The sequence below is a fragment of the Eucyclogobius newberryi genome, unplaced genomic scaffold, assembly GCF_026437365.1.
Source record: "Eucyclogobius newberryi isolate DKJ021-1_F unplaced genomic scaffold, fEucNew1.0.hap1 SCAF_14, whole genome shotgun sequence".
NCBI classification, from domain to species: Eukaryota; Metazoa; Chordata; class Actinopteri; order Gobiiformes; family Gobiidae; genus Eucyclogobius; species Eucyclogobius newberryi.
The window spans coordinates 34,856,098-34,868,597 of record NW_027315768.1 but is presented as its reverse complement, the minus strand read 5'-3'; the positions used below and the strand labels follow the sequence as shown (position 1 = coordinate 34,868,597).

At 41.6% G+C, this 12,500-nt stretch overlaps 1 protein-coding gene across 2 annotated transcripts in view; it reads right to left on the bottom strand.

Annotated features, from left to right (window-relative positions):
- Positions 1-8,346: 8,346 nt before the first annotated feature.
- LOC140360017 (E3 ubiquitin/ISG15 ligase TRIM25-like) overlaps positions 8,347-12,500 on the bottom strand; it is a 246,013-nt gene continuing 241,859 nt past the window's right edge. Inside the window, exon 1 of one of the 2 annotated variants that reach the window (XM_072445313.1) lies at positions 8,347-10,082. In XM_072445313.1, coding sequence (XP_072301414.1) covers positions 8,387-10,033 — 1,647 coding nt within the window. In that variant the 5' untranslated portion in view covers positions 10,034-10,082 and the 3' untranslated portion in view covers positions 8,347-8,386. Of the gene's footprint in view, positions 10,083-12,500 lie in introns of those variants that run through there. The other variant, XM_072445314.1, reaches the window with a different exon arrangement.

Sequence of the window (12,500 nt, the reverse complement as noted above, 5' to 3'; positions counted from 1 at the left end):
TGAAACACGTGTTTCAATAAACATATTTTCTGACAAATCTGCTTGTGTCTGAAATACATGCTACAATGACATAAACTAATGACGGGGAATAATTAAGAACGAGTGAGAAAATGATGTTTTTAAGATGGAAAAAGAGAAAGAGAGGATCAGGCTCTCACTCCTGTCCTCACCTGTCTCTTACACCTGACTCTTGCACCTGACTCTTGCACCTGACTCTTGCACCTGACTCTTGCACCTGACTCTTGCACCTGACTCTTGCACCTGACTCTTGCACCTGACTCTTGCACCTGACTCTTGCACCTGACTCTTGCACCTGACTCTTGCACCTGACTCTTGCACCTGACTCTTACACCTGACTCTTACACCTGACTCTTGCACCTGACTCTTGCACCTGACTCTTGCACCTGACTCTTGCACCTGTCTCTTGCACCTGACTCTTGCACCTGACTCTTGCACCTGACTCTTGCACCTGACTCTTGCACCTGACTCTTGCACCTGACTCTTGCACCTGACTCTTGCACCTGACTCTTACACCTGACTCTTGCACCTGACTCTTGCACCTGACTCTTGCACCTGACTCTTGCACCTGACTCTTACACCTGACTCTTACACCTGTCTCTTACACCTGACTCTTACACCTGTCTCTTACACCTGACTCTTGCACCTGACTCTTGCACCTGACTCTTGCACCTGACTCTTGCACCTGACTCTTGCACCTGACTCTTACACCTGACTCTTACACCTGACTCTTACACCTGACTCTTACACCTGACTCTTACACCTGTCTCTTACACCTGACTCTTGCACCTGTCTCTTGCACCTGACTCTTGCACCTGACTCTTGCACCTGACTCTTGCACCTGACTCTTACACCTGACTCTTGCACCTGACTCTTGCACCTGACTCTTGCACCTGACTCTTGCACCTGACTCTTGCACCTGACTCTTGCACCTGACTCTTGCACCTGACTCTTGCACCTGACTCTTACACCTGACTCTTACACCTGACTCTTACACCTGTCTCTTACACCTGACTCTTACACCTGTCTCTTACACCTGACTCTTACACCTAACTCTTGCACCTGTCTCTTACACCTGTCTCTTACACCTGACTCTTACACCTAACTCTTGCACCTGTCTCTTACACCTGTCTCTTACACCTGTCTCTTACACCTGACTCTTACACCTGACTCTTGCACCTGACTCTTACACCTGTCTCTTTATTTCCTGCTCGTTGTTTCCCTGAAGAGATGAAATATATGGACACATCACTGTGACGTGTCAAAGTGTCATTGTGATTAGATTTGAAATATAAAGTGTGAAAGCAGAAGGTTCTAAAGAGTTCCATGTTCACACTGAGGTTCTAAAGAGTTCCATGTTCATACTGAGGTTCTAAAGAGCTCCGTGTTCATACTGAGGTTCTAAAGAGTTCCATGTTCATCCTGAGGTTCTAAAGAGTTCCATGTTCATCCTGAGGTTCTAAAGAGTTCCATGTTCATACTGAGGTTCTAAAGAGTTCCATGTTCATACTGAGGTTCTAAAGAGTTCCATGTTCATCCTGAGGTTCTAAAGAGTTCCATGTTCATACTGAGGTTCTAAAGAGTTCCATGTTCATCCTGAGGTTCTAAAGAGTTCCATGTTCATCCTGAGGTTCTAAAGAGTTCCATGTTCATACTGAGGTTCTAAAGAGTTCCATGTTCATACTGAGGTTCTAAAGAGTTCCATGTTCATCCTGAGGTTCTAAAGAGTTCCATGTTCATACTGAGGTTCTAAAGAGTTCCATGTTCATACTGAGGTTCTAAAGAGTTCCATGTTCATACTGAGGTTCTAAAGAGTTCCATGTTCACACTGAGGTTCTAAAGAGCTCCATGTTCACACTGAGGTTCTAAAGAGTTCCATGTTCACACTGAGGTTCTAAAGAGTTCCATGTTCATACTGAGGTTCTAAAGAGTTCCATGTTCATACTGAGGTTCTAAAGAGCTCCATGTTCATACTAAGGTTCTAAAGAGTTCCATGTTCATCCTGAGGTTCTAAAGAGTTCCATGTTCATACTGAGGTTCTAAAGAGTTCCATGTTCATACTGAGGTTCTAAAGAGTTCCATGTTCATCCTGAGGTTCTAAAGAGTTCCATGTTCATCCTGAGGTTCTAAAGAGTTCCATGTTCATACTGAGGTTCTAAAGAGTTCCATGTTCATACTGAGGTTCTAAAGAGCTCCATGTTCATCCTGAGGTTCTAAAGAGTTCCATGTTCATACTGAGGTTCTAAAGAGTTCCATGTTCATACTGAGGTTCTAAAGAGCTCCGTGTTCATACTGAGGTTCTAAAGAGTTCCATGTTCATCCTGAGGTTCTAAAGAGTTCCATGTTCATCCTGAGGTTCTAAAGAGTTCCATGTTCATACTGAGGTTCTAAAGAGTTCCATGTTCATACTGAGGTTCTAAAGAGTTCCATGTTCATCCTGAGGTTCTAAAGAGTTCCATGTTCATACTGAGGTTCTAAAGAGTTCCATGTTCATCCTGAGGTTCTAAAGAGTTCCATGTTCATCCTGAGGTTCTAAAGAGTTCCATGTTCATACTGAGGTTCTAAAGAGTTCCATGTTCATACTGAGGTTCTAAAGAGTTCCATGTTCATCCTGAGGTTCTAAAGAGTTCCATGTTCATACTGAGGTTCTAAAGAGTTCCATGTTCATACTGAGGTTCTAAAGAGTTCCATGTTCACACTGAGGTTCTAAAGAGCTCCATGTTCACATTGAGGTTCTAAAGAGTTCCATGTTCACACTGAGGTTCTAAAGAGTTCCATGTTCATACTGAGGTTCTAAAGAGTTCCATGTTCATACTGAGGTTCTAAAGAGCTCCATGTTCATACTAAGGTTCTAAAGAGCTCCATGTTCACACTGAGGTTCTAAAGAGTTCCATGTTCATCCTGAGGTTCTAAAGAGTTCCATGTTCATACTGAGGTTCTAAAGAGTTCCATGTTCATCCTGAGGTTCTAAAGAGTTCCATGTTCATCCTGAGGTTCTAAAGAGTTCCATGTTCATACTGAGGTTCTAAAGAGTTCCATGTTCATCCTGAGGTTCTAAAGAGTTCCATGTTCATACTGAGGTTCTAAAGAGTTCCATGTTCATCCTGAGGTTCTAAAGAGTTCCATGTTCATCCTGAGGTTCTAAAGAGTTCCATGTTCATACTGAGGTTCTAAAGAGTTCCATGTTCATACTGAGGTTCTAAAGAGTTCCATGTTCATCCTGAGGTTCTAAAGAGTTCCATGTTCATACTGAGGTTCTAAAGAGTTCCATGTTCATACTGAGGTTCTAAAGAGTTCCATGTTCACACTGAGGTTCTAAAGAGCTCCATGTTCACACTGAGGTTCTAAAGAGTTCCATGTTCACACTGAGGTTCTAAAGAGTTCCATGTTCATACTGAGGTTCTAAAGAGTTCCATGTTCATACTGAGGTTCTAAAGAGCTCCATGTTCATACTAAGGTTCTAAAGAGCTCCATGTTCACACTGAGGTTCTAAAGAGTTCCATGTTCATCCTGAGGTTCTAAAGAGTTCCATGTTCATACTGAGGTTCTAAAGAGTTCCATGTTCATACTGAGGTTCTAAAGAGTTCCATGTTCATCCTGAGGTTCTAAAGAGTTCCATGTTCATCCTGAGGTTCTAAAGAGTTCCATGTTCATACTGAGGTTCTAAAGAGTTCCATGTTCATACTGAGGTTCTAAAGAGTTCCATGTTCATACTGAGGTTCTAAAGAGCTCCATGTTCATCCTGAGGTTCTAAAGAGTTCCATGTTCATACTGAGGTTCTAAAGAGTTCCATGTTCATACTGAGGTTCTAAAGAGCTCCGTGTTCATACTGAGGTTCTAAAGAGTTCCGTGTTCATCCTGAGGTTCTAAAGAGTTCCATGTTCATACTGAGGTTCTAAAGAGTTCCATGTTCATACTGAGGTTCTAAAGAGTTCCATGTTCATCCTGAGGTTCTAAAGAGTTCCATGTTCATACTGAGGTTCTAAAGAGTTCCATGTTCATCCTGAGGTTCTAAAGAGTTCCATGTTCATCCTGAGGTTCTAAAGAGTTCCATGTTCATACTGAGGTTCTAAAGAGTTCCATGTTCATACTGAGGTTCTAAAGAGTTCCATGTTCATCCTGAGGTTCTAAAGAGTTCCATGTTCATACTGAGGTTCTAAAGAGTTCCATGTTCACACTGAGGTTCTAAAGAGTTCCATGTTCACACTGAGGTTCTAAAGAGCTCCATGTTCACACTGAGGTTCTAAAGAGTTCCATGTTCACACTGAGGTTCTAAAGAGTTCCATGTTCATACTGAGGTTCTAAAGAGTTCCATGTTCATACTGAGGTTCTAAAGAGCTCCATGTTCATACTAAGGTTCTAAAGAGCTCCATGTTCACACTGAGGTTCTAAAGAGTTCCATGTTCATCCTGAGGTTCTAAAGAGTTCCATGTTCATACTGAGGTTCTAAAGAGTTCCATGTTCATACTGAGGTTCTAAAGAGTTCCATGTTCATCCTGAGGTTCTAAAGAGTTCCATGTTCATCCTGAGGTTCTAAAGAGTTCCATGTTCATACTGAGGTTCTAAAGAGTTCCATGTTCATACTGAGGTTCTAAAGAGTTCCATGTTCATACTGAGGTTCTAAAGAGCTCCATGTTCATCCTGAGATTCTAAAGAGTTCCATGTTCATACTGAGGTTCTAAAGAGTTCCATGTTCATACTGAGGTTCTAAAGAGTTCCATGTTCATACTGAGGTTCTAAAGAGTTCCATGTTCATACTGAGGTTCTAAAGAGCTCCATGTTCATACTGAGGTTCTAAAGAGTTCCATGTTCACACTGAGGTTCTAAAGAGTTCCATGTTCATACTGAGGTTCTAAAGAGTTCCATGTTCATACTGAGGTTCTAAAGAGCTCCATGTTCATACTAAGGTTCTAAAGAGCTCCATGTTCACACTGAGGTTCTAAAGAGTTCCATGTTCATCCTGAGGTTCTAAAGAGTTCCATGTTCATCCTGAGGTTCTAAAGAGTTCCATGTTCATCCTGAGGTTCTAAAGAGTTCCATGTTCATACTGAGGTTCTAAAGAGTTCCATGTTCATACTGAGGTTCTAAAGAGCTCCATGTTCATACTGAGGTTCTAAAGAGTTCCATGTTCATACTGAGGTTCTAAAGAGCTCCATGTTCATACTGAGGTTCTAAAGAGCTCCATGTTCATCCTGAGGTTCTAAAGAGCTCCATGTTCATACTGAGGTTCTAAAGAGCTCCATGTTCATACTGAGGTTCTAAAGAGTTCCATGTTCATACTGAGGTTCTAAAGAGCTCCATGTTCATCCTGAGGTTCTAAAGAGTTCCATGTTCAAACTGAGGTTCTAAAGAGTTCCATGTTCATACTGAGGTTCTAAAGAGTTCCATGTTCATACTGAGGTTCTAAAGAGTTCCATGTTCATACTGAGGTTCTAAAGAGTTCCATGTTCACACTGAGGTTCTAAAGAGTTCCATGTTCACACTGAGGTTCTAAAGAGTTCCATGTTCATACTGAGGTTCTAAAGAGTTCCATGTTCATACTGAGGTTCTAAAGAGCTCCATGTTCACACTGAGGTTCTAAAGAGCTCCGTGTTCATGCTGAGGTTCTAAAGAGCTCCGTGTTCATACTGAGGTTCTAAAGAGCTCCATGTTCACACTAAGGTTCTAAAGAGTTCCATGTTCATACTGAGGGCGACAGGTGAGAGATGTTTGAGCTGGTTCATGGTTCATGTCTCTTATTATTGGGCCGTCCACACGGAACACAAACTGGCTCGTGTTCTTTGTCCGACCAAAGTTCTTCTGGGAAAAGTCCTGGAAAAAGGTTCAACGTTTGTGGATGTTCAGTTCTGGAAGTGGTAAAGGTCCAGTAGATTTGTCACCAACGCATCTTATTTTGAAAGTCCATGTGTGACATGTCCAGGAGCTTTAGCCTTTGAGATTAGACCGATACAAGCTCAAACGTAGAAGAAAAGTCATCGTTTGACAAAGAAAACGTCAGCCACAGATGAACTGGAGCTAAAAGCGTGTCGAGTCTGAACTGAGACTAAACCAGGACTAAGCAGTAAATAATGGGCTCTTTGTGGCACCAAACGTTGTGAAATAAAAGTCACATTATCTTAGGGACAAAAGTCAAAGACACATTTCCTTTTGCAGAAACAGCATGGATGAAGGTCATATGAGTTGATACGTTTCTAAAAGCTGCTGTTCTGCTGAACTACACTGACCTTTAGACTTTAAAGTCTTGTGTCCTGAGCAGAGAGAGTGGGAGTGTCTGGCTGTTACTGGAGGCGGAGCTTCAAGAAGCCCCGGATTCTACTCTTTGACCCCATTTGATAGTGATAAATATAGAAAAGCTGATGTTATCACTAATAAATGACTTGTGTCTTTTGTTCTAGGTGTTTGACCCTGGGGCACTTGTCACTGTTGTTTCTTTTGTACAAAGTATTTGCTTCTGTCACTCAATGAAGACAAGTCAAGTGCGCCCCCTAGTGTTACGTTTGCTTCATCCTCTTTTCCTTTCTTATGTTCCAAAAAGAGTCAGCCATTTCCATAGAAAGCAAGCGATAGATACAATTATATGTAAAGAAGAAAAACACAAATAAAAAGAGGTTTAAAGACAGTTTAAAGACTTAAGGCAAACTAAATACATCTTTTATAAGAACAAAAAAGTATCAGCAGCGAGACAAAATACTTCAACACATTTACTCTTATTTTGAACATCATTGACTGAGGATAGAAACATTTTAAATCCATTTTGAAAGCACAATCTTTGTTTTGTGACTCTGATATTGACCCATCATGTTTATAATGTTTATATGATTAAAGGTCTCATTTGGTACATTCGAGTGGCTATGAGAAGATCTTGTTGTGTAAAATGTTTAAGACGACTAATGTTTATATCTTGTCATAAACTCTTTACCACTGACAAGAATAAAACAGACGTTCTATAGTTTCTGCTGCTGACAAAAGTCACATGGCTCAACTACAAAGACACATCTTCCCCTCAAAGTCTCGGCCGCTGGACAATAGTTGTTGAGGATTTGAAATGGCAGTTATTTGACTTTGGACAAAATTGGCCGTTTTAGACATTTCCAACATTTTTCAAATACATCTGTTTATTATTATTTATTAAAAAGACATGTCATACGGCGCTGGTACAGCTGGCAACCCGGTGTAAACGCTCCTCTCTTTTCTCACACTTTTTTCACACTTATTGTGCTTTATCTGCTGTTTGCCTTCACCATTGTATAACCAGTGTTACTCATTCTGTGACTCTGAGACACTTTTACAATTAGGATTCAAAGTCAACACAAAACACAGTGAAAATCGACAGAGAAACAAACAGAAGACAAATAGTATCATTGGTGCAGTTTTAGATGAAATAAGAACATGACTTTTTACATCTGACAAAGAGTTAAATACAGTTACATTACACCAGGAAGAACATTTGAACTGAAAGAAAGTTCAAATGAAGTGAGTTAAAAACAACTTCTGATGTAAAATATGTAGAGAATATATGAGTTTAGTTTGAACAGTCATAGTTTGAACAGTCATAGTTTAAACAGTCATAGTTTGAACAGTCGTAGTTTGAACAGTCGTAGTTTGAACAGTCGTAGTTTGAACAGTCGTAGTTTGAACAGTCGTAGTTTGAACAGTCGTAGTTTGAACAGTCGTAGTTTGAACAGTCGTAGTTTGAACAGTCGTAGTTTGAACAGTCGTAGTTTGAACAGTCGTAGTTTGAACAGTCGTAGTTTGAACAGTCATAGTTTGAACAGTCGTAGTTTGAACAGTCGTAGTTTGAACAGTCGTAGTTTGAACAGTCGTAGTTTGAACAGTCGTAGTTTGAACAGTCGTAGTTTGAACAGTCGTAGTTTGAACAGTCGTAGTTTGAACAGTCATAGTTTGAACAGTCGTAGTTTGAACAGTCATAGTTTGAACAGTCGTAGTTTGAACAGTCATAGTTTGAACAGTCATAGTTTGTATTGTTGAGTGAAACAAAAGCTCGTCTGAACCACATTCTAACTCAATATTGTGTCAAATGTTTTAATAAATCAGTTTTTCTCATGATTTGTTTCTCCACATGAAAAGTTTAAACATGTTTAGCAAAAATAACCACAATATTGTAAGTGAAACTTAATTTCATGTAAATACTGTAATTTCTACCTCAATTTTGATACATTGATCATGAACATATTTTTGTAATATTCTAGAACATTTTGGTTTTTTCATAGTTTTGTTCAAATTAGTGTCTAGTTTTGATTATAATATTAGTTTGTTAGAATTGATCTTATTTTTTTAAACTAAACTTTTATTAGTTGTAAATAAAAGGCACAAATTAGATCCTGAACTGTGGAGAATAAAAGCTGTTTTATTTGAGTTTAAGGAAATGTGCAGTGTCTCCAGTATTAATCCAGAATCTAGTATTAATCCAGACTCCAGCGTAAAGAGAGTGAGTGAAATTGGTCTGGACTCTGTGGATTAAACTCATTGTATTTTCAGAGACGCTGTAAAAGGCCAAAACCCCTGCACTGTGGTCCAGGTAAACCCCGATTCTGGACGAGACCGGACCTGAGACCTGGGACTGGACTGAGTTAAACCGAAATGAAGGACAGGTTTTGTTACAGAATAAGACCCAGGATTTATCATTGTGTCCAAATCTACATTCATTAGAGTTTCCTTTTCTCTGAATATCTCTGTATGAAACTGCTATATAAACCCACGTCCCGCTCCACTCCACCTCCCAGTAACATCGGCCCCTCAGACTCTCTCTGCTCAGGACCTGAGGCCAGTAACTGAATCTGTCTGAATGATCAGGATAACTCTGGTCTTCTCTCATAAGTGTTGCTCTTCTGTTTCCATCAGACAGAGACAGTTCTGTGTGAGCTGTGTTTGGGTCCAGAGTGATTTCTGTATAATATTGTAAGAAGTCCTCTCTGGAGCTGGGTTCAGCTGGTGACAGTAAAACCTGGACTGGACTCAGAGTGAGCTGGAGTTTGTCCCTGAGCGCTGACACAGCTCTGGTCACGTCCTCAAAGTGGCTCCGGGGCCCTGTCTGAATCCTGGCTGGCTCTGTGCTCTGTGTGTCTGTGGACAGTGAAGCGTAGAGCTGTAGAAACTGGTTATGATCCGGAGTGAGGGACAGTGTGTCCAGCTCAGAGATGCTCCTCTTCAGCTCAGTCACGTCCTGCTGCAGTTGGTCCTGGAGCTCTTGGACTGGGCTCAGTTGGGTCTGCTCCTGGGAGAGGATCTGCTGCTCCACTTCAGAGCCTCTTTTCTCCAGGAGAAGGACCATCTCTCTGAAGCTGTCCCTGCTGCGCTGCACTGCTGTCTGGGCAGAGCGTCTGATGTCCTGAGCCTCCTGTTTGAGCCTCTTCAGGTCTGTGTCTTTGTCCTGGAGGCTCTGGAGCAGCAGGGCCCTCCTGGCCGGCAGCTCTGCCTGTTTCTGGGCCCTCTCTGAGGCAGAGGACACTATGTCGTGGCCCTTGTGCTGGTCAAAAGAGCAGAGGTAACAGATGTTCTGCTGGTCGGTGCGGCAGAATAAATCCATCAGTTTTTGGTGTTGTGAGCAGATGTTTTCCTGGAGCTTGTGGGACGGCGCCACCAGCTGGTGTTTCTGTAACGCTGCAGCATCATAATGAGGCTGGAGGTGGCTCTCACAGAATGAAGCCACACACTGCAGACAGGACTGGACAGCTCTCATCTTCCTCCCAGTGCACACATCACAGGACACATCCTGAGGTCCGGCATAGCAGCGGTCAGCAGGGGGCGCTGTGAGCCCAGTCTTCTTCAGCTGTTCTATTAAATCAGTTAAAACTGTGCTTTTACCTAGAGCAGGTCTGGGGCTGAAGCTCTCTCTACATTGAGGACAGCTGTACCTGAGCGTCTCTTTGTCCCAGTGAAGTTTAATACAGTTCATGCAGAAGCTGTGTCCACAGGGCGTGGTCACCGGATCCTTCAGTAAATCCAAACAGATGGGACAGGACACAGAGTCCTGCTGAACTCCTCTCTGAGCCATGTCTCTGTGACTGTGAGCTCTTCCTGACGCGTCTGAGTTGAACTTCGACACAAATGACACTTATGAGTGAGAGCAGTGGGAGGAGCCAGTGGGAGGAGCCAGGCCGCACCCACAGCTCTGTGTAGATCTGAGGAGGAAGCAGGAAACACAGCAACAGCACTTTAAAGACACAGGCAGCTTTTATTAGAGCTTAAAAAGAGAGGTTAGAACCTGTCTGACAGGTTTGGGGCCAAAGACTAATGGAGTTTGTTTGTGCAGCGCACTCCAGTTCTCTGTGAGTGTGAAACACAGTGAGATGAGCTTTGGGACAAGCGGGACTTTGAAATGTAACTAATTACAAAATATTCAGGAAGTTGCTTCGGGCACAGCCATTATCTGTGGCCCTTTTTCTTTTGCTTCACATCAAGGAACCAGTCACCCATTCACACACACATTCACACACCAGTGTTCACACACACTGGGGACGAGTCCGGTTTAGTGTCTTGCCCGAGGACACAACCACAGCATTCCCCTGAGACAGCTGCGATTGCACCGCCAACCTGCGGGCCAGTGGATCTGAGCGCTCTACCAGGAGAGAGCGGGATAAGGGAGTCCCACATTGTAGCTTTAAAACTCAAACTGTGTGTTTCCTTGTGTTGTCTTCACCTTCTATTTGTCTGTTGTTTTGTTTAGTGCAGTTGTAGCTTTGATCAGATTTACTTTATTAAAAGAGGAACTCTGTAGAAACTTAATTTTGTGTCTTGCAATATTCTTTATCCACAAATCCAAAAGTTTGCTCCAACTTTGCCTTTTATTTTAATGATCTAAAATTATCTATAAAATCTTTTAAATGTATGAATGGGCCTAAAGCCCAAACGATGTGTTCTATAAGTGTGAAATGCCCTTGGACTCTCTGGACTCAGGCTGAATATGAGCCTTTAATGCACTTTAATGAATATCATGTATTCATTTACATTCATTGTATGTTTTCAGTTGTAATATTACTGACATGAGCCATGTTTGTTATTTTGTAATTACACACTTGTGTGTGACGTTCTAACATTTCAGTCTTCCATCCACGAGGGGCGCTGCAATAAACAATGTCCGAGCCACTTCCTGTCTCCACTTCCTGTCTCCACTTCCTGTCTCCACTTCCTGTCTCCACTTCCGGTCTCCACTTCCGGTCTCCACTTCCGGTCTCCACTTCCTGCTCCTGCTGTGGACTGTGCGGAACTCGTGGCTTTTTATGAGAAAAACGACTTGAAACTAAATAAATTCTGAACAGAAAATCCTCAAACTCAGTGTTGAGTGAATTATATAAACACACATTAGAACCGCTGAGCCGGAAATACTTTGACTGTCGCTAATATCATGATATTTGATTGTTTAGTTACTTCCTTGTTCTCCACAGCAAACATTTCCCTGCTGTTTGACTCCATCTTAAGATAAGATAAGAAAAAATGTTGCATGTTCATTGTTGCAACGCAGTAGATACAGAAGAAAAGGACAGATCACTTATAGGAAGTTTAAAAAACACTCTTATAAACAAAAACTCTTATAAACAAAAACTCTTATAAACAAAAACTCTTATAAACAAAAACTCCCATTTCTAAACAAGCAATGGAGGGGAAAAATAAATAAAAGTATGAATAAAAATAAAAATAAAATATAAAATAGATTAAAAACAGCTAGCGTAAGACAAGATAATACAAATAATAATAATAATTATTGGAAGGAGTTCCTGAAGGACCTGAAGGAGTTCTACAGTCAAGGAAGGATCTGACCAGGAGCTCTCATTTAAAGCTCATGTAAATCAAACCTGTAAAACAGAGTATTTCCATCTGCGTAATATGGATAAAATCAGAAGAATCCGGCCTAAAAGCGGTTCTGAAAAGCGTATCCCTGCATTTGTAACGACTAGATTAGACTGTAACTCCTGCTCACAGCAGGTCCTAAAAGCTCCATAAAAAGCTTTAACTGGTTCAAAATGCAGCAGCAAGATTACTAACAGGAACTAAAAGAAGAGAGCACATTACGCTGGTGCTGGAGTCTCTTCACTGGCTCCTGTCCAGTTTAGAATCACATTTAAACTCCTCCTCCTGACTTACAAAGTCATAAATGACATGGCCCCTCCCACCTCAAAGATGCTATAGTAGTGGAGTAGAAACCATTTCTCCAGGAGAGGAGCCTATGGGTCCACAGGTCATCCTGTCCCACTCCCCCCGCGAAGTGGTGGGAAGTGGGAGAAGAAGTAGAAAAGGCAATGAACAGTTTGCAAGTGGAATTCAATATGAAATATAGTTTGATAGAATAAGTGTTTATCAGAGGATAGAGCTCAAGCTTCCATACTTCCCCCAGAGTTGCTCCTAGGGCAGCGGAGCTGAAACTGTAGCTTTATATTTCTGTTCCTAACTGGTCTGACCATAAGTCATTTCAAAGAGGAACGTTTTAAGCCTGGACTTAAATGAAGAGACTGTGTCGGCCTCTT